General features: G+C 46.1%; 1 protein-coding gene across 2 annotated transcripts in view; it reads right to left on the bottom strand.

The window, feature by feature from the left end:
- tcf12 (transcription factor 12) overlaps positions 1–21709 on the bottom strand; it is an 85035-nt gene that overhangs the window by 30002 nt on the left and 33324 nt on the right. For both annotated transcript variants that reach the window (XM_030794449.1, XM_030794451.1), the window contains exons 6-8: positions 8699–8760; positions 2991–3123; positions 2293–2345 (exon numbers count right to left, since the gene is read on the bottom strand). In XM_030794449.1, the coding sequence (XP_030650309.1) occupies positions 2293–2345; positions 2991–3123; positions 8699–8760 (248 nt within the window). The remainder of the gene's footprint in view (positions 1–2292; positions 2346–2990; positions 3124–8698; positions 8761–21709) is intronic.

The raw sequence follows: 21709 nt of genomic DNA, 5'->3' as shown, positions 1-21709 counted from the left end.
CACAGGTGTGCCTGCGCATCTGGAACTTTCCTTTCCAAACCAAAATTCCCTCTCACATCACTACCCACTGACACTTACCCAGCAACTGCTAGACAGCTCTTTCAAAAAAAAAAAAAAAAAACCCAAACAAAAAGAAAAAAAAAAAAAAAAAGAAAAACACGAACTGTCTCCAATCCATGCTTCTCACAAGAGACAAACACAGACTCTGTCTATTTTCCCAGTGCCAGACACCTCCAAAAAGACTGCTGTCCATCTCTCTCACACCTCCAACCAGAGCTCATAAAACAAATCCCCTTTATACACACACACACACGCGCGCGCGCGCGCACACACTCATGCACGCATGCATGCACGCATGCACACACCCACGTGCACACACACACACACACACGAACACACGGACGCGTGCGCGCACGCACACACACACATACACACACTCACACACAGAGTTGCATCTATATACATGCTCTGGGCAGCTTTATAGAGAGGGGCAGTCTCTGTGTGTTTAGACGTGAGAGGAGGAGTGTGACAGGAGAGGGAGAAAGAGGGAGAGACAGATAGAGTCGTATTTTATCCTCTGCTCTGTCACCGCTTTCTCCACAATTGTGCTGCGTTGAGTTATGAGTCACACAAGTGCACCTGCGCCCAAGTGTTAAGTACTGACAAATAAAAGCCCCATGTCCATTTACACAACAAAGAGATGTACCCCGCAAGGCACCCAATCTCTCATACCACCCCCCCCCCTTCCTTTCTCTCTTTTTTCCTGTCACCCCCCCCCCCCCAAACACACACACCCCCAGAGAGCAGACAAAGTGCTGTTCTCCTTTCTCCTCCCTGATACTCCGAGTAGCATCTTGCTCTCTCTTTTGCAGACAAAACCAGCATTCAAAAAAAAAAAAAAAAAAAAAAAAAAAATTCAGAGACTAAACGCACAAACTCCTTCTCTTTCATGTCCCAGAAACTACTCCATATTTCATTACTCCTGTTAGAGCCTGTGATTAGCACAGCTCCTCTGAACACGGCAAATCCAGCGGCTTCCGCCACCGCCGCTGCGCTCCTCTCAAAGAGACCTCTTTTTGTTCTCTGAGGAGAAAGAAAAAGAAAAAAAAAAAGGAGAGGGAGGGGATCTCCCACTAAACCAGTTGCTGCGGGGAGGACATCGTGTGCACTGGTACCAGCGCTAAAGTTGAGGCTGGACTTAAAGGAGGCTTTCACGGGCCGGCGTGGCGTTCTCTATGAGCATCTGACCGGGCTGAGTTCTGCATATTAATGAGGCCACAAGCCCAGGGGAGGGCAAACTGAGCTCCACGCTTCCTCTGAATCCTAATGTGAACGGGGCTCCGCTGGGATTACTGCCCATGGAAATCTCACCGCTATTCTCCCTCTATTAATCTCTGTCTGTCCTCCTGCCTGGCTACATAATGACTAATTAAACATCAAAAGATCAGCGGCGAGGACGGCCGCTGACAGTTCCCTGTCCCTGCTCCCACACTCCCGGGAGAGGGGCGCGTAGTGACAGGGCAGCCCCGTAAATCAATCACTCCGATCCTCCCGAACGCAGAGTACCTTTGCAAACAGACGCAAACACACACACACACACGCACACATATATATATATGCACACATACACGCACGCATGTACACCCATGAACGAGGCATCAGAAAATCAAGTGATCTTATTAGCAAAGCTGTGTCAGCTTCGTGTCTCTCCTTTTCTCCATCACACACACACACAGATGGAGACACACACACACACACACACACACACACACACACACACACACACACACACACACACACATATATATGCACACATACACGCACGCATGTACACCCATGAACGAGGCATCAGAAAATCAAGTGATCTTATTAGCAAAGCTGTGTCAGCTTCGTGTCTCTCCTTTTCTCCATCACACACACACACAGATGGAGACACACACACACACACACACACACACACACACACACACAGGCCCACACACCCACACACATAAATACACTCCTGCCACTGCATTGAATATCTTTGAAGGCAAAACAAAATGATCCAAACCCAAGCTCAAACATCAATAGCTTTCACTGCTTGTGTGGCATGTGTGTATGTATGAGTGAGTGTGAATATGTGTGTGTGTGTGTGTCCACATGTATGTGTATGTGTGTGAATGTGAGCGCGCGCGTGTGTGTGAATGTGAGAGTGCGTGTGAGTGCGCATGTGTCAGTGCCTGTGTGTGTGTGTGTGTGCTTCTGTTTGTATCTCAGAGAAAAGGCAGGCAGATGAAATGATGCTCCACTCACAGATGATGGCAGGCCAGGAGGGACCTTACGTACTTTCTTTGTTTGTAGAGGATCTGTGAAGAGACAAAACAACGCTCAGCCAACAGGACCCAAAAAAAAAAAAAAAGAAAACCTTCAAAGGAAAGAATGTGCAAAGACAAACTGACTCAGTCGTCACAAACTGAGAAAAGAAGACAGCACTTTCTTCTCACGTCACTCAAAGACTTTATAGAGAAATACTAAAATAAAGGTGTATGTTATCCGACTGTATGCAGATAAGGAAATGCAGTCCTTTCTGCAGGCCTCTTATGAATCAAGGGTTGAACTGCTGGCTTTGGGCTTGGTAACAAATCAAAGATGAACGGTGACCCACATCATAAAAGCAACAGGGACTTCAAACCTTAATCTGACACGTTCGACTGATTCCTAAAATAGAAGCGTGCTTCTTCTATAAAGCAACAGGATCACAGCAAGGAAAACGTAAACTGTCTATAGCGAACGCATTCAACAAGTGAAGAGCAGTCCGTGCTGGTCTGTGTGTAGGCTACGTGTTAACACTGAGAATGGAAGAGCAGGAGAATGTAAGAGTAGTCCCATGCTGGTCTGTGTGTAGGCTACTTGTTAACACTGAGGAGGGAAGAGCAGGAGAATGTAAAAGTAGTCCCATGCTGGTCTATGGTTAGGCTGCGTGTTAACACAGAGGTGCGGCCGGTACTCACCCAGTGGCGTCGAGTCTTGGAGGGACCGTCTCCTCGGGTTGGATCCAGTGAAAGAGTAGAAGGGAGTGGGCGTTTTTCCGGACGTGGTCACGGCTCCCGGACTCGCCAGGCCGATGTCCGAGCGGAGATTGGCCTGAAGGAACAGAGGGAGCGAGCTGATGAGGCCCAAGGGCATTGTGGGAACACGGAGTGTGCGTGCCTTGGCTCTTACACTATGTTCTCTGACGACACTTCAAACCCGTTTCTTACAGACACCTCACAATGACACTCTCTCTCCCTCCAGAGCTTTTAACCATTATTAACTCATTTATCAACTCATTTAAAGAGGCCCTCTAAACTAGTTTAATGGGAAACAGGCAGTAAAATGTTTGTACAAGTCAAACTAAACAATGAGTTAAAACTCTTGTTCCCCCCCAAAATTGAATCTAATCTAATCTAATCTAATCTAATTTCATACAGAAAAGCTTCCCCAAAGTAACATCATATAGTGAATCTTATATTTACTCACTGATAGGTGCAGTATACATGTGTGATATGTACAGAATAAACAAACAAATAAATGCATAGACAGCAAACATTAAGATCAAGATTAAGATTAAGATTAAGATTAAAGATGTGCAGTGAAGAGTTGAACTATGGCAATGGTTCGAGGGAAACATTCTGAGGATGGTGTAATCTGGCTTCATACAGTAAATGCTTTGTTCAAACCACCTCTTGAAAGAAATTACGGACAAATTCCCACTGAATTCACAACTCTGAGTCTTTTTCCCTTTCTTTTCTCCCACACATACACACACAAGCACACACACACACACACACACACACACACACACACAGTTAGAGCGGGTGCAGTAATTGATGTGACAGTGTCAGCAGGCCTAGTTAAATCCAAGGAGAGATCGATTCAATCACAGTGACCTAGTGATTCTGTCTCCTCCTCCCGCCGGTGAAGCTCTTCTGATCAGCACTGATCAGTGCCTGAGGGCATCTGCACACATGAGCAGGGACACAGCCCCACTGAGAGGAGAGGCACACTCACACTCAAAAGAGGTGGGGGGAGGAGGGGGGGGGGCACTAGCTCAAGCCTCATTAAACCATCTGTCTGATCTCAGAGACCATCGACTCCTCGGAAAAAACATGCTGGTTTAACTCTAAAAATTGTCCGCTGCGGAACCCTAAGAGTCACTAAGGGCCAAGTGTCTACCCCGCCTTCGTCTGGGGCACGCAGAGAGCCAATTATGCGACGGGGGCCAAGAGACGACCCAAAACCCCTGTCTGATTGGTCAAAGATTAAGCACAGTCATGGGTCATCCCCGTTTGCATGTGCTTTCAGCGATCAGGCGGCTGAAGGCTGCCACATCCTTGACCGATATCCAGTCGACCAGTTGCCCCTAGCAAACTGGGTTAAGAGGCCAATTAGAGCCATGGGCCAATTAGGCTAATCGGCTGCTGAGTTTAAGTGTAGTATAAGAGGGGAGGGGAGGGTGACTGAAAGGAGTAAATCTAATCAGTGAGCTGAGGTCACACACACACACACACACACACACGCACACACACAGAGTAAGGACTCCCCAGGAATCAAAGACCAACTGCAGGGGTTACAATATGCGTAGCATGAATACACACCAATGCTGTAGAGACAAGGCAGAAAGGTTGCGATCAACAAAACTAAATAACATCTGGCTTTTAAGAAGAAACTATATGAAACTATGTTCGAATGCAGCCATCGTCAGAGTTACGACGCTACGGTTATGCTTCATTCCGTCAATTCTGCCCTATGGTGCACATCAAAGCAAAAAGCCAATCACTCCTAATTAAACAAGGGATGCACACGAAGACAGTGTGAGGGCACAAATCAGCGTCCCTGTGGGAGTCTTTGCTTGCCTTCACCGACCATTCCGTGTTTGGCAGCTAAAAATAACCCACTTCCTCGAGTTTATAAGATTAAGATGAAGGCCATCAATTCGTGTGAAAATCAGCGCGGGCTGTCCTTTACTGCAGGAGAAATAAGGGGAGAGAAAGGCTCTCTAAAGTGACAAGCTGTCACCCAGACTGCCGCTCTGACATTGACGGGTCACAACAGGCCTCAAGAGCTGTTGCCTTTGTTCAATGATATTAAATCCTCACAGCAATACTAGCTTCTCTACTTCGCAGATGAAGAGAGGAGAGAGAGTGTGTTTGTCTGTGTGTGTGTGTGTGTGTGTGTGTGTGTGTGTGAGAGAGAGAGAGAGAGAGAGAGAGAGAGACATAGTGGAGAGAGTGGATGGTGGACTGCAGAGTGATAACCAGCGAGTAATCTATCAGTGCTAAAGATGTTCGGATATCAGAGAGATGGTTTCTTTTTTACTGGTGTTGATTATAGAGATTCTAATTTGGCAAAATCCTATTTAAAGATAATGTAAGAGGAAGCTGTATTTTTATTAGTCTAAACCCAATCAAAGCTATGAGTTAAGATGGACAAAAGTAAGCAAGCAAGTAAATAAATAAATAAATAAATAAATAAGAGCTAAAACTGAAATATTGGTCTGAGTGAAGCCTGTGTGTATCTGTATCTGTGCATGAGTGAGTGAGTGAGTGAGAGAGAGAGAGAAAGAGAGAGAGAGAGAGAGAGAGAGAGAGAGAGAGAGAGAGAGAGAGCGAGAAGAGCGGAAGAGCTGAGAGAAACAGAGAACATATTGGAGAAGGCTGAGTTAGATGAGCAGAGAAAACCACTCATCTCAGTCCACACTGCAGTCAATGGATGTCCAGATCCAATACAAATCCTGAGTGTTTAGTGTGTCAGTAATATGGTGAATCCCAGGGCCTGAGCCTTGGCCTCTTCACTCAATCAGAGTGATCATCATCCTCCAAAGTGAAAAGTCACGCCGATTTGAGGAGATAATGACAGTCTTCTGTCAACTGCATCCTGTCACATTAATCAGGCTAATCCGTCTCACAGGAGAGAGACACAGAGAGAGAGAGAGGATACCTGCTCAACACAGAGTTGTCACGGCAACACAGCAACCTTTCTCTCTCTCTCACACACACACACACACACACACACACACACCCCTAGGCCTTCCCTATTTGTGTTTATGCCCACACTAGGCATATAAAAGCACATGTGCATGCTAAGGTGGATGTTCTGGCTGAAAAACACAGAGGGTTGATTTTGGTTCAAAACACTTGATTCCACACAGGTTGGTCCACACATGTTTATATAAAGCTGTGTATAATCTCCGATGGAGGAGATACACGTAGCACGAGTGCATAATATTTACATTTATTTGAGGAAATGTTCCGCTTGACAAGCTTCCACTATTTGTACAATATTCATGAAAAAAAAAAAAGCCAGCCCATGTACAATGGCCAATTGTTAGCATTCTTTTTTTTTTTTTCACATTGTATTGTGAGGGGAGGTGAGACCGCTCAGAAAAAAAAAAAAAAAAAAAGCAAGGCCACAGACTTTGTGATCAACAACAGGGCGAGATATGAGGGGGGACGCAGCTGGCTGGAACACTTTGAATATCTAACTCAATAATCGGCAAGGCAGAATTCTACATGGGGTTCAGATGATGCAATAAGGCACTGCGGAGTGAGGCAATTTGCCGACGCTTGATGACAGACCTCATAAGCGATGGGCCATGTTGCCACAGACACGGGGCACGTTTTACGGGATTTTCCGAAAAGGCAAACGTTTTTTGTTTTTTTTGTTTTTTTGATCTATTGCCAGGGCTGTTTTAAATTTCCATTCCGGGCTCTGTTGCGAGTGCTGCCTTTTATTAGAAATTTAAAAATGTAGGTTTGCTTGGTTTTTTTTTAAAAGCGTCAGGAAGCCCTTTCTGTAACTCCTTAAAAATGATGAAGGTCTAATCATTTTTGCACCTGAGATGGGGCTGGAACTCGGGGGGGTTTGGAGAGCACACTCGGTGTTTCGCCACATGAAGAACATCACTTTGTAGTCCTCTTGCATTCTTTCCACAGTCTCAGAGGACTAAAAGGACTTTTTTGGTTTTCATGTTTTTCTTCAACAACTGGATAAACTGAATGTTTGCCATCGCCTCAGATCTCCAGCAGCTGCAGACAACTCCCCCCTCCGCCCAACTCCCCCCGCCCAACTCCCCCCGCCCTCAAACACACACACACACACACACACACACACACACACACACACACACACAAAATGTCTGAACTAGTATTCCCCTTACAAAAAACTCTTTTTATGAATGGGCTCAGTCCAGCCATGTTTTTCACACTCTCGCCCTCTCTCTGTCCCTCTCTCCGAGTGGTTTCATTGACTCCTCTCGAAAAACGCACGTCTTGGTAACCATTCTACACGGCATATTTGTGAGTGTTGATTTGTCAGTCTAGAAGTCAACTAGAAATGCAAAGAGCTCTGGTTAGAGTTGTTACATGTTCCATTAGCACCCACAGTGTTACCGTCATCAGAGTGCACCACTCACAAAACTTCCCACAATACCATTTGTCTCAATGAGTGTATATAAACACAAAAAAAAGTTTATATGATCCAAAATTACACTCTCAACTCTTTTTAAACTCCTCTAAACATGTTCTAAACTGCCGACTTTTTAATGTAAATCAAAGGGTTTCTTTCACCTGTGTTTGGCGTAGGTTTCAGAAGTTGGGCGGCGTATAGCTTGTGAAGGTCAAAGGTAGTGCTGACCTTTAGCTTTGTACTGGTGGAGTTAGCTTTCCACCAGTGTCATGTTTGAGCTGAAGCTTTAGAGCTAATCTCAAAGCTTACACTTTGTACACTCAATCCCACTGCTCCGCATGAGTACTACGCAATGCAAATGCGGTGCAGAGGAACCCAAGAAAAGGAAGGAGAAGATGAAAAAGAAGAACAGAAGAGGCAGAAGGGAAGGAGAATGAAGAAAGAAAAAGGAGACAGAAGAAGTGAAACAGAAAAAATTAGAGAGAGCAAAAGATGAAACAGAGAGGGGGCGTGGTGAAAAACAGCACTCCCCAGGGAATAACTGACGTGTGTGTGTTTGTGTGTGTGTGTGTGTGTGAGAGAGTGAGTGTGAGAGAGAGAGAGAGAGAGAGAGAAAGAGAGAGAGAGAGAGAGATGTGGTTTGCTCACACAATCCTGTCTTTGTTTGGAACATCTGTGTGTGGCTGTGTGAAAGGAGAGTGAGGCTGGGCTCAGTAACCCTGGTTTAATGGAAGTGCTGAAAATCATGTTTTTCTGTGGGCCTGTCCCATACATATACACATACTTAGATACACACACACATGCATAGGGCGCACAGACGCGCACACGGCACAGAGAGAGAGAGAGAGAGAGAGAGAGAGAGAGAGAGGGAGAAGGAATCCTGTGGACTCAGAGCCATTTAACCTTCTCTGTGTTCACTAATCTTAATCCTTCCATCCAAAACACATAACAAACAGGTGACATCTCACACACCAGAGCTTTTCTCCTTCTACAAAAGCTCTAAATCCATTAAATATATGTCACTGTTTTCCTTGCTGTGTACAAAGTATAGTAAGAGTAAACAGACATGATAATTACTAATCACTAATGAACACAACAAGTTGTTGATTTCAAGAAATCATTTCTTACTTTTCTGCTAGTTACGCTTGCAATATGCTTAACAGCATGTCTACGGATTACAGTTACTTGACCTAGAGTTGAGCAGTGATTCAGAGTCACCCTATGATGGTGAAAGATGAATTTTGAAAGAGCGTTCAAAAGGTGTGACACTCACCTGGCATCCAGAGACACCTGGTTCTCTCCCGTAAGCAGAAAATGGAGACCTCTCCGATTTTCCTGCGCACAAACACAAACGGGACACAGGTTCAGAACCGCGTGACAAGTTTTTGCAGAAGGAACAATATCTCACCAACTGCTATTCCCACGACTTCACGTGAGCAGTCAAACGAGGAACTTGTTAAGGGATTTTCATGAAAAGTGAATAGGTAAGGGCTCTACACTGTCTTTATTTTAATCAATATCACTCGGTGACACAAATGTTCCCTTTCAGACAGCTAGACAGGACAAAAATTCACTTTGTGCTACTCTAGAACTCTTTTGAGTATGTTGCAATACACTACATTGATTCAACAAGGCCTTGAGTACAGCGTTTCTAAGTGTGGTGCACTCTGATGTGTGAATCTGCAGAATACACACACACACATCGAGTGGCAGAGATACACAGAGAGAAGTAAAAGATTCCCTGCCTGACCGAGCATTTCCATCAGTGTCAAAAAAATCTGCCTAACGCTCCTCGGAGAAGAGGATGTTCCCAAACAGCTGTCAGGAGAACAAATACAACACACACTGTTCACTCCACACATGAATCATTCACTTCACCATATCTGAAACTCAGCACTTTTACCCCTGCAGGGAAAAAAAAAAAATCCAACAGAAAATGATAAACAACTGTAACAACATCGTCCATTATACTTGTCAGACTATCAAACATTACCGGAACAAACGCAGCATTGAAACTAAATTCTGTTTACTCTTGGGGGAAAGGTAAATATTTTCGTTAGGGAAAAAAACTCGCAAGATATAGTAAAATGCTATTACTTTTTTTTTGGGGGGGGGGTGGCGTTGGGTTGATACGAGCGTGTTTCAGAACCAAGTACAAACGTGAGCTCAGGCTGGTTGTGTTGGGGTTCAGTTGAATGCAGTTTGTACTTTGGCTACAGGGGAAGAGGTGTGTACGCAATCCGTGTATTCAGCAATGCAGGGGAGAGGCTGCAGAAATCAGGTAAGGTGGTTTAACTGAAAAAAAAAAAAAAAAAGGTTGCTTCCCTTGTGGGAATAACAGAACTCATTTGATATAACATTTCTGGGTTAGCTCCCCTGCAAAGGAAGCCTTTGTTTGGTTGTGGGTTAACTACTGTAAACCTTCTTCCACCACAACACGACTACACATCTGTCTTCAAACGCTGAAAAGGTTGCAACTTTTTCTTTGTTTTCCTCTCTCTCTATCTCTCTGTTTCCTGAGTCGCATGGGTTTGGTTTTGGAGTTTATGTCACGTACTAATCTTCTCTGAAGAGATACGTGTGTGTACGTGTGTGTGCGTGTGTGTGCGTGTGTGTGTGTGTGTGTGTGTGTGTGTGTGTGTGTCCATCATTGAAATATTCATCGGCAGCATGTGTTTTGTCACACTCTCTCTGTCCGTGGTGAATAATTTATGAAGCAGTGATGTTGTTTCAAACCCCACCAGAGTGCTCTGAGTGGTTTGGTGATAAACATCCTCTCTCTCGCTCTCTCTCTCTCTGGGTCCTGCCCTGCTGCTGCACTACAGCCCTAAACCGATCTCTGTGAAACAGCTCAAGTCAAGCCAACCGTTATAACATGTCTAGGGACACGAATACAATCAACAACACACGGCCATGAAGGGGAAAAAAACACACACACACACACACACACACCCCAGAGGAGCACAACGGTAAACGGGCATTTAACTGTTTAGCGTGCTAACACGCATGGACACGCAGCAAATGAGAGTGCGGAAAGAGAACAGTTGAGTCTTCAGTCAGTGCACTGAACATCAGTACACGCATCAAACAGGACAAATGGACAGATACAACAGGAGGATGTGTGTCCATTTCATGAGTTATTCCATCTCTGAATTTTACCCTAATATTGAAAAAATATTTTTGGTGTGTTTTTACTTAAGCAGTTATGTTTAATTTGATGACATGAATGCAAATGAGTTTAATAATAAAACATATCTAAAAAAAAAAAAGTATGAACTAAATCACATTCAGAGAAGTTTTTTTGGAGAGTGAGGATGAGAGCTTGTTAAGACACTGTTAGAAGTAAAATGTTCCATTTGTGAGCCTGGTCAAAATGGAAGAATGTGCATTAAACACAATAAAGGAAGAGTAGATTTGTACAGGGGTTTGGCTTTTTTTTTTTTTTTGCAGGGAATGGCAAAAACACTGGGGGTATGTTGACCACATAGGGTACACTGTGGAAGCAGAGTGCAGGCAAAAGCAAAAAGAAAGAGCAAAAGAGGGGGAAAAAAAAGAAAACATTGGAATGTTAAAAATCAACAATGTAAGACAGCCCTTCCATTGCTATAGCAATTTGTTTAAGTGTTGCTGGCGAGTGTTTGTGCCAAGCATGCTGTTGGCTGAGACACTAATGTTTGAAGGAACCAGTGCCAGCTAACACAGCTGTGAGGCCACTACCCCCCCCCCCCCAACAGCCCCACCACCATCCTCCTACATAGACCCCCCCCCCTCCTGGGAGTCATTCACCAGAGAGAGAGAGTGAGAGAGAGAGAGAGAGAGAGAGAGAGTATAACCAAGTCAGAGAGCCACAGCAAAACAGAGAGGGGAAAAAAAGAAAAAAAGCAAAGAAAACAAGAGGGAGCAAGACCAGAAGACAGAGAGAGGTTTTTGGGGGGGGAGGGGTGTGTGTGTGGGGGGGGGGGGGGGGGGGGGGGGGGGGCTCGAAGCACAGAATGGCCAAGTAAGGGAAGAGATGAACTTCAGGATCCTGGGTAGAGGTCACCGATTAGCACCATCCGTCATGAGCCTTGCAGCTGATCTAACCTCCTCCTCTTTATCTCCCTGTGCATCCTTCCATCCCCTCCCAGCACTGCTCCTGCTGCTCCTGCTGCCGCCGCCGCCGCTGGTGCGGAAGTGACAAGACGAGTGCGCGGCGCGATCAATAAGCCGCCCGCTCCGATGCTTCCCAAAAAATTCCCTGGAAACCGGCGGCAACCGTTTCCTCCTCCAAGCAGGACACATCATACATTACACGGGCAGCCTGACGGACCATGATGAATGGGCTCAAATCAGAGCACTTACAACTATATGTGTGTGTGTGTGTGTGTGTGTCTAAGAGGGGGGTACGTGGCAGTAACGGAGAGCTAATCTGATGTTTAAACCCTTGTTTAAGTTAGTGATGTCATCAGAAATATGCCCTCTGACTCCCTCTGACACATCCAGGGCTTTTGTCTGGAGTTCAGGAAAAGCCTGACGTACAGCGGAAAGGGAAATGATATCCTCTGTTAAAAAGGATAGTCCAACGTCCAGTAAACCAGCGGTTTTCATGAGAAGCCATGACAAATTCACTAAAAGAAGGAGTCCAGGAATAGCTTATAAAAGACCAGTAAAATACAGTAAACTTTCCATTAGCGGAGTCAGTTGGTCAAACAAATCACAACAAGCCACTGGCCTCAGTCTCCAAACTTTTCTTGGACTGACTGATGAGACTTGTGTAAAGACACCGCACGCTCTTCCAGCAAAATGGAAGAGTGTAGTCAGAAAAAAAATAAGCCATCCATCAAAACCTCCCAACCTGTTCAGCGCAGGAGACGGGAGAAAGTGAGAAATCTCAAAAGAACAAGGGACCAATTTAACTGTGGGATTCCCAGACCTGACACTCGACACATATTAGCAGGCTCTGCTGCTTATCTGTTCGAGCGAAGCCATCCGGTCACAGCCAAGCCCTCATAAAACCCTCCATATCGGCCTTACCCTACACACTCAAAGCAAAAGGAAGAAAACGGTATTCTCTGAACCTTTTCGCTGACAGATTCTTGTCTGTGACAGCTTCTTAGTTTGGATTCCCTGAGAAACAAAGAGCCAAGGAAATGAGGTTGCTTTGATGGATGGAACCCGAAAATGAATTCATCATTTTTCTGGCTACAGAAAATGCCGGAAACGTTCGGATGCTGACGCGCGTCCGCGCGAACTGCATAAAGGAAAGATAGCGAATAGTAAATAAAAAGTAAATGAATCGAAAAGCCAGGCTTTGCGATGCTGAAACAACGCAAATAAAAGGGCTTAATTATTGCCATGGCTGACAATGACATCAGTATAAACCAAACCCATGGGGATGGTCTCCTTGGATACACTCAACTCCCGGCGAAAATCAATATTAATGACGACAGAAGTTCAATTTTAAAAATCAATTTCAAAAATCAGTGACAAAAACAGTCTAAATGAGAAAGGAAAAAAAAAAAACTCTTACATTCCAGGTCAATGGCAGGGCCTTACTGATTTTTCATCTCTGTAGAGTACAAACGTGGTGTATGCGTACAGAAATAGGTGATTCAAAACCCCTTATCAATTTGCTGATTAATTCTGATGCAACAGCCGTGCTGGCAGGAGAAACCTCCACAGTCAGTGTGCTTCATTTAACCCTGAGTCAGCCGGTGTTAAACACACCGAGATGGAATCCATCAACGGAAGGATTTATTTAGGTGAGATGAGTGTGTAAGTTTCACTCCTACGCTGTTTGTAATGTCAACAGGGGCAGCTGCTTTAAAAGAGACCTAATATGTCTGACCCAGCTGAGAGGGTTGATCAGCAGTGCGTATAAATAGCAACATGATATTAAATATTGAGATTACAATTCAGAGGCGGTCCACAATTAAAAGACAGGGCGTGTGAAGAAAAGCTTGGCAGAGTGGCACCCTATTGATCGCGAGTGGCTCTACGCCGTGGTGCTCTGCCTCTTGTTTTGATTCTCAGAGAGGTAGTGATCTAAGCATCTCCAGGGATCAATTCAAGAAACCTCCAGCCACAAAAACAGCCAATTAGTAAAGCGCATTCTGCTGCCTTTCTAGCACATTCCGAGAACCTCATTTGTTTTTACACACATACACACACGCACACACACACGCACGCACGCACGCACACACACTCACTCACTCTAAAACATACACGCAAAAACACACACCTTTCTGGTGCGCATTAAACAAAACACACGTTAAGGTTGAGGAACAAGAAACGTATTGCTAAAGTCAAACAATCATCTCATATATATACACCCCCTCCAGCCTCTATCCCTTGTGTGTGTGTGTGTGTGTGTGTGTGTGTGTGTGTGTGTGTGTGTGCGTGTTGTGTGTGTGTGTGTGTGTGTGTATGTGTGTGTTGTGTGTGTGTGTTTGTGTGTTTTGTTTTTTTCCTCTCTTGGCAGTTGATGTGAAGCCCACAGCATTCTCCAGTTCTCTGAGTTCCGTGTTCCGTGTTCTAGAGCTCCACAGTAATCCATCCCCCTGTCAAGTTTAATGTTCCGTGTTCAGCCATATGGCAAAGCTAACACTCAAAATGAAGGAAATTCCTTCAACTTGTTATAATCAGCACTTTTGTCTCTCTCTCACCTCCCCCCTGAACTAAAAAAAAAAAAAGAAACAGACATAAACTGCTTTAATATGTTTGCTGTGTTTTTCTGTTAATATCCATGACAAAAACAGGAAGGCAGGCAGGCAGGAAAAGGGGGAGGGGTGGGGGCATGAGGGTGTGAGGCGGGACTTGGAGGCCAGAAGAGAGGGTAGAATGAGAGAGAGAGAGAGAGCGAGACAGGAGAGGAAATAAGAGGGAAGAGAGACCACTTGCAGGACAGATCAACTTCCACCTCAGACAGTCAGTCAGTCTGATCCTGAAGCTAAAGAGCAGAGTTTCAATGACCCCTGGAAGCTAATAGAAACTACTAGAGCAACACTATGCATCAGGCTTGGTGGCTGCAGACTTAGAGATCCATGCAGGGCGGGTGTCATAATGCTGAACAAAGCAGCACACCCACTCACTGGTTCTTTCTGCTTTCGAATGGATGCTTTTGTTTCCATGTGTGGAGTGTCTGTGTACATCTCGGGCTGCCTCGGGAGTCTTTTGATGTTGCGACAGGTTCTGTTTGACGGTAAATAAAAGAGGAGAGGCTGGAGGTAAAGGGGGCTGGGCCATGGATATGCTGCCAAGCACCGCGCAATCCAGGTCCCCGCTAAATCCATCAACCCTCTGCCACCCCATCTCACACACACACACACACACACACACACACACAAACACACACAGAGAGCCAAAAATGGCCCCTCCTTCGACTACCCAAACTCTGCGTCTCCCAGCAGAGAGCAGGTATCAGCAGGGCAGTGTGTGTGTGTGTGTGTGTGTGTGTGTGTGTGTGTGTGTGTGTTCGTCCCACGCTGAGGCCTCCACAAAGCACAGGGGAAACACACTCTTTCACACACACGCACCCTGAGCTCAGCATCAATTTCTGTTAATTACAGCCTTGTCAACAGCAGCATTATTCAAACAGCTAGCGCAAATGTTAATGAGTTCTTATTTGCATATTTATTTTTTCTTTTGTTGAAATGTCATTGATTATTACGTTCTACGATGATGAATGCCTCCTCTGATGCACCCTGATATGTAATTAGTCATTAGGTCGAATGAATAGATCAATTACAAGAAAGAGGATGGGATTAGGAGAAATCTAAGAGAAAGAAGGAGAGTGGAAAAAAAAGGAAAAAAAAAAAAAAAACAACCCAGAAAATGAGGACAACTCAGCAGGAAGAACGGGGAAAGACATCTTAAGGTGAGTCACTGTCTTTGAAATAAAAAAGGGACTCTGATCACGCACATGCGTGGCACGCAAGGGTGCTCACACGCACACGCACGCGCCCGCATATACGCGCACTACACACACACACACACACACACTCACACACACACACACTCACAGGCTTTCCCCCGATTTCTGTCTCAACTTTGGAACAGGGGAGCATGAAATGGCCTCCAAGAAAGGAGGAAGAGTGAAAAAAATGATTACAGATCAAAGATGACCTTCGCCAAAGGGAAAGAAAAAGCCTCATCTTCTGGCCTTGAAGTGTTCCAATAAAAAAAAAAAGAAAAAAAAAAAGAAAGAGAAAGATAAAAAAAATTTAAAAATCAAGTACGCGTGACACAAACAGAGAAGTTCTAAAGGACAAGGCAGATCTTGCTGCCTATCTCTCTCTCTCTCTCCCTCAGCCCAGTGTGGCAGGAGGCAAAGATTTTCTCCCACCATATTTATCCAAAAGATCTTTCCCTCAGCAGGGTAATCAGACACTGGGTCTCTGCTCCATCTGATTTCATGGTCTTGTCAAAGGCAAAATAGGGAGGGGGGGGAAAATGTTTAAGGTTGGCCTTTGCCATTCTTGGTCCTGGTATCCTAACCATCCTCTAGCCAGTGCACTGCTGGCTATTCACTGATGAAAAAGAAAAAAAAAAAAGAAAGAGAAAAAAAAACGCATTACTGCGGACCAGATGGGAACATTCCACATGACCAAACCAATCAATCACCTTTGGTGGGACGCAGGTGCGACACAGCCGTGCAGCAACACACCATTTCACAGTCTATCAGGCACAAACACATGGTCACCAATCAATGGCACCCCCAGGACCCACGAGAGAGAGAGAGAGAGAGAGAGAGAGAGAGAGAGGGAGAGAGAGAGAGGGAGAGAGAGAGAGAGAGAGAGAGAGAGAGGGAGAGAGAGAGAGGGAGAGGGAGGGAGGGAGAGAGAGAGAGAGAGAGAGAGAGAGAGAGAGAGAGAGAGAGAGAGAGAGAGAGAGAGAGAGAGAGACCTTCTCTAGAGCCCTACTGATTCATGGCTGATGACTTCATAATCACATACTCCTGCTTCTCTCTCTCTCTCTCTCTCTCTCTCTCTGAGGAGAGTGATGGGCTATCTAATAACCTTACCACCATGAAAGACTGGCATGGGGGTTCCCCCTGAAGGCAGGGAAATATACACACACACATATGCAGTCACACCCCACTTGCCAGTTGCCAATGACAACACAGCCATTGTATATCAAGAGCTCAACAGAAATATATTTAACAAGCTGTGGGAAAGGGGGCAAGAATTCCTTAGCGTCCCAGGATGGGCACCACATCAGCGGTACCACATCAAAGACTGTGAGGGAGAGAGTGTGTGTGTGTGTGTGTGTGTGTGTCTGTGCGCATTTGGAGGGCGAGCACTAAATACCAGACACCCGGGGGGGGGGGGGGGGTGGACTTGAAGGATGTGAAGGGATGAATGTAAAGTTGGGAATTTTGATCCCCCACTCTTAGTCCCAAAGCTCTGTGGGCATATTCTCTTACAAGGCGAGTGAAGCTGTGCTTTTCCAAAGCACTCACTCAAACCCTGGTGATCTGAAAACACATACAAACAGAAAAGCTCCATTCAGATTTACAGAGTTACAGAACCAGGAACACCACATTGTCCAATCGCCATGAAGAGAGGTGTGGTTATTTGAGAGACTGGTCACATAGTTGATTAAGCAATGAATACCTCCTCCTTTAATGGGCTCTCCAGGAGCGCAGAGGACAGGAGGAGAGGAGAGGAAATGGACACAGAGGAGGGGTATATGAAGGATCTAACCATGAAGAGGGGCTCTAATTACAGCTGATATAATCCCAGCTCGTTAATACCTCGTGGATACTCTGTGTCTAACCACTGCTGCCCATGCCTCAGCCAACATTATGCAATCGCACGTCATGCATCCAGCACACACTCTCTCTGTCTCGTGCCAACATCCTGATGAGATAACGCACCTTCAAAGCACCGCTACTGGGTTTGTGTTTAAAGCCACACGCGTGAAGCAAAACCTGGGCAGGCTAAAACACTACTGCTGTCTGTCATTTAGGACTACGCCACTGGGCTTAGAGAGAGAGAGAGAGAGAGAGGGAGAGAGAGAGGGAGAGAGAGAGGGAGAGAGAGAGAGGGAGAGGGAGGGGAAAGAGGGAGAGACAGAGCAGAGGGAGGAGTGAACAAAAGAATACACATGTAATAAAAGATTTGATATGGATGGAAATGCCAAGAGTGTGGGGAATTGGGATATGCATGTGTGTGTGTGTGAGTGTGTGTGTGTGTGTGTGTGTGTGTGTGTGTGTGTGTGTGTTTGCATGCTCAGGGGAGGTTTGAGCTGAGCTGCGTGCCAATCACTGCAGGTTGGATTAAATTACGCACAGCGTCAGATCTCTAGGTTTCCTCGCACAGGCGCACGAGAAAGCGAAAGAGTGAGAGAGAGAGAGAGAGAGAGAGAGGGAGAGAGGGAGAGAGGGAGAGAGGGAGAGAGGGAGAGAGGGAGAGAGAGAGAGAGAGAGAGAATCAAGCTACAGAGCCACTGCAAAGAGCATATCCCAAAAATAAATAAATAAACAACCATTACGGAAATTCATTTAGCGGATTCATTTCTTTCCATGAATTGAATGGAATGAAGCTATTTTTAGACAGCCTGCTCCTAGCTGCACGCTCACCACCTGAGACCCCATGCCAGGTGCACGCTTGCATGTGTGTGTGCGTGTGTGCGTGCACGCATGTGTGTGGCACCTGTACAGCTCAGCAGAAGCCTATGGTGCACAGGTGGAGGTCTGGGGCCCAGCTCTCCATCCTAAGAGTCCTATTCTAATCAGCTGGTCTCAGAGAAATACTCTCTCTCTCCCTCTCCCTCTCCCTCATCATACACACACACTAACACATTAACAGTGCCATGCATGAATTGAAGTATTAGTTCCAAAATGAGACAAAAGATAAATGATCTTTTTTTTTTTTTTTTTTTAATCTGACACCCCATTCTCCTCTCAGATTGGTAATGTGCCGTGAACTCTCTGGAGGTTAAGATGGGCAGTCGTGTCACTTGGGCTGTGCGACACAGGTACTTTCTCCACTCTCCACTACTCACAGTATCAGCTGCACGGTACCGTCCAACCTTGTTGAAATGTGCTCTGAGAAGACCACTAATCATGCAGCGATACGGATCATTTCATCATTCTCTGACAGCCAGTACCTATCTGCCCGTGAGGAGGCAACATTTGCGATCCCTTAGCCCCACCTGCCGCCCCCCTCGACGCAGCCGGGACTCTGCATCGTGTAAGAGGGCATTTCAATACAAAAAAAAAACCCAAAAAAAAAAAAAACAAAGAGTTATTCCTGAGTCTGAATAGATGAAATCTACAAATCACATATACTGAAGCCTGTAACCTATTTAAGGGCTTTGATTTTTTCCACAGCAACAGACAGAAACATGCCGTGCCAGTGGCCACATATGACACAATACGACCTAAAAGCAGAGACTATATGAGACTGCGTTGGTTTGCTCCAGTCATGTTCACAAGGGGAAGACTGGGCGAAGTTCCACCTCTCCTGGCAGCGTCACGCAGCCAGCAAACTGTATTTTAGCCTTTCACGCTTTGATTGGACAGGGAGCTTACAAGCTTTCTCAATAAGAGTGAGAGGATAAAGAGAGAGAGAGAGAGAGAGAGAGAGAGAGAGAGAGAGAGAGAGAGAGAGAGAGAGAAAGAGAGAGGCTGCATGGCATGCAGTCAGAGTGAACTGAGGGATGTGTTCCAGCAGGTATGTGGCCATACAGCAGACCCAGTCCCCTGCTAGAGACATTCAGAGACTTCATTTGTTCCACTGGCAGCATTCCTTCCTAATGAATCATTGCCCTTCAACTTTGTGTTTTCATTTAACAATCACTAACATTTTTATTGGCATCAGCTGCCGGCCACTGCCAAGGGATAAAGCTGGATGGCGAGAGAAAGGGGGGTGGGAGAGAGAGAGAGAGAGAGAGAGAGAGCGAGAGCTTAAAATGGTTTGAGAAGAGATGAAGGGGTTAATTAGAGGGCTAGTAAGGAGAGAAAAAAGAGGAGAGGAAATGGGGAGATGGGAGGAGTTGAATGGAGATGAGAGAGAGAGAGAGAGAGAGAGAGAAAGAGAAAGAGTAGAGAGAGAAGGAGTAGAGGGAGGGGACACAACTGGAAAGAGCAAGAGCGCAAAAGAGGGGGGGCAAGGGGATGAAATGTAGAAGAGAGAGAGAGTGCAAGAGAGAGAGAGTGGGAGAGGGGGAGAGAGAGAGAGAGAGAGAGAGAGAGAGAGAGAGACGGAGAGAGGGAGAGAGGGAGAGAGAGAGAGAGAGAGAGAGAGAGAGACGGAGAGAGAGAGAGAGAGAGAGAGAGAGAGAGTGGGAGAGAGAGAGAGTGGAAGGAGAGGGGGAGAGAGAGAGAGAGAGAGAGAGAGAGAGAGAGAGAGAGAGAGAGAGACGGAGAGAGGGAGAGAGGGAGAGAGAGAGAGAGAGAGAGAGGGAGAGAGAGAGAGAGAGAGAGAGAGAGAGAGAGAGAGAGAGAGGGCTTGAGGGTGAGGGAAGCAGAGCCAAGAGTCATGAATGCACTCACATAAAGGTTCCAAGCAGATTTTTGCTGTTGCTTTGTTCTGTCTTTAGTTATCCGTAAAAAGGGATTGAGTGAAACAGTGGCGGCCGACAATACAGTCGTCAAAAGGCAGCCAGGCGGTGCCTGAGTAACGGTGGAAATCCACGCTAGCTTTACATTCATTCATAACACGCTTAATGTAGCAAACACAATTTCTGATGTGTCATTTTGCACCAGTGAGATTCCTGCTATGTGAGGGAAAGAAAGTGGGGGTGGAACGTCAGATGAGACGGTTTTATTTCAAGGCTCCATCATCACCACGACGAAAAACGTGGTTGAGCGCGAGATTAACATTAATAGCCGGCGAGAATATTTACACATATTTTCGATCACGATTCTCAGGGCTTTACCTACCGCGACTGTTAGCCCTTTCTCACGACAGTTGCGCTGGCAGACGCGCACGCACACATTCTAGAATGCTTAGCTCACGCCGCGACTCCAGGCCCATCTCCGGGGGCCGGTCGTCACGGTGACAGCGGGGTTTCCAGAGCCTCTCGTATCATCACACCTTTGGCCACGCCCCCCTCCGAGTCCTCCCAGCCCGGCCTCTGGCACCATGGCGACAAATAGGGTAGCCCTGTAGAGCAGACCAAGACTACAGCTGATCCTTGCAGCTGGGTAGACTTAGCAAGGGAAGGCCTGGGCATGACAGGGATACAGAGTTACTCTGTGTTTGTGTGCATGTGACTGTGTGTGTGTGTGTGTGTGTGTGTGTGTGTGTGTGTGTGTCTGTGTGTGAGAGAGTACTGGGGGGTGTCTGATCTGCGTTAGGGACAAGTGGACTGGAAGAGAGGAAGACCGAAAGAGAGAGAGAGAGAGAGAGAGAGAGAGTGAGGAAGAGAGAGAGAGAGAGAGAGAGTGAGGAAGAGAGAGAGAGAGAGAGAGAGAGAGTGAGGAAGAGTGAGAGAGAGAGAGAGAGAGAGAGGAAGAGAGAGAGAGAGAGAGAGAGGAAGAGAGAGAGAGAGAGAGAGAGAGAGTGAGGAAGAGAGAGAGAGAGAGAGAGAGTGAGGAAGAGAGAGAGATTTGTGCCCTTTCAGACCGTCTTCAGCTCTTCTTCACGCTCCACTGAGCACAGTAACAGATAAGCGCACCCTGCAGCTCTGCATAATGACTGCCTACATCCACTAGACTTCACACCAACAACCACCACCAACGCCACCCTCCTCCCCTCCAACACCCACCCACAGTCACTGCTGCTGCTGGAGGGGACCCGCTCTCGCTCTCGCTCTCTCTCTCTCTCTGGCTTCTACAGATGCCCCTTCAGTCTGAGTTTATCACTGCTCTGAATGGGCCACACACACCTGACCCATTGATATTACATCAACTGTGACATTATGTGCACCTAACACATTTTTCATAAGGTATACATCACATATAACACCCACAGATAGTAAAACAATATGGCTTTGATATGCCGCATGCGTTATGAATTAAGGTCCTCAGACTGTGATTTACACGCAAAGTGACGTGTGTGTGTCAACACACTGACAAATGTTCTCTCTGTCTACATGTGTGTGTATATGTGTGTGTGTCTGTGTGTGTGTAGGCACGGAGGTGTATATTTGTAATGGGCGACACATGAGTCCACACAGCTACATGCATGATGTTGGCACCTCCCACTTGAAAGAACATGGCATCAAGAGTGGGCACAATCAAGTGGAAAGCCACCAGAAGGGTCAGAGCAGTGTGACAGAGATGGGAGAGAGAGAGAGAGAGAGAGAGAGAGAGAGAAATGACAGATATAGGAGTGTGAGAAAGAGGGAAACATAA

This window comes from Chanos chanos, chromosome 2, assembly GCF_902362185.1.
Source record: "Chanos chanos chromosome 2, fChaCha1.1, whole genome shotgun sequence".
NCBI classification, from domain to species: Eukaryota; Metazoa; Chordata; class Actinopteri; order Gonorynchiformes; family Chanidae; genus Chanos; species Chanos chanos.
Note: the sequence above shows the minus strand (reverse complement) of the source record. Positions and strands in the feature narration are given on the sequence as shown.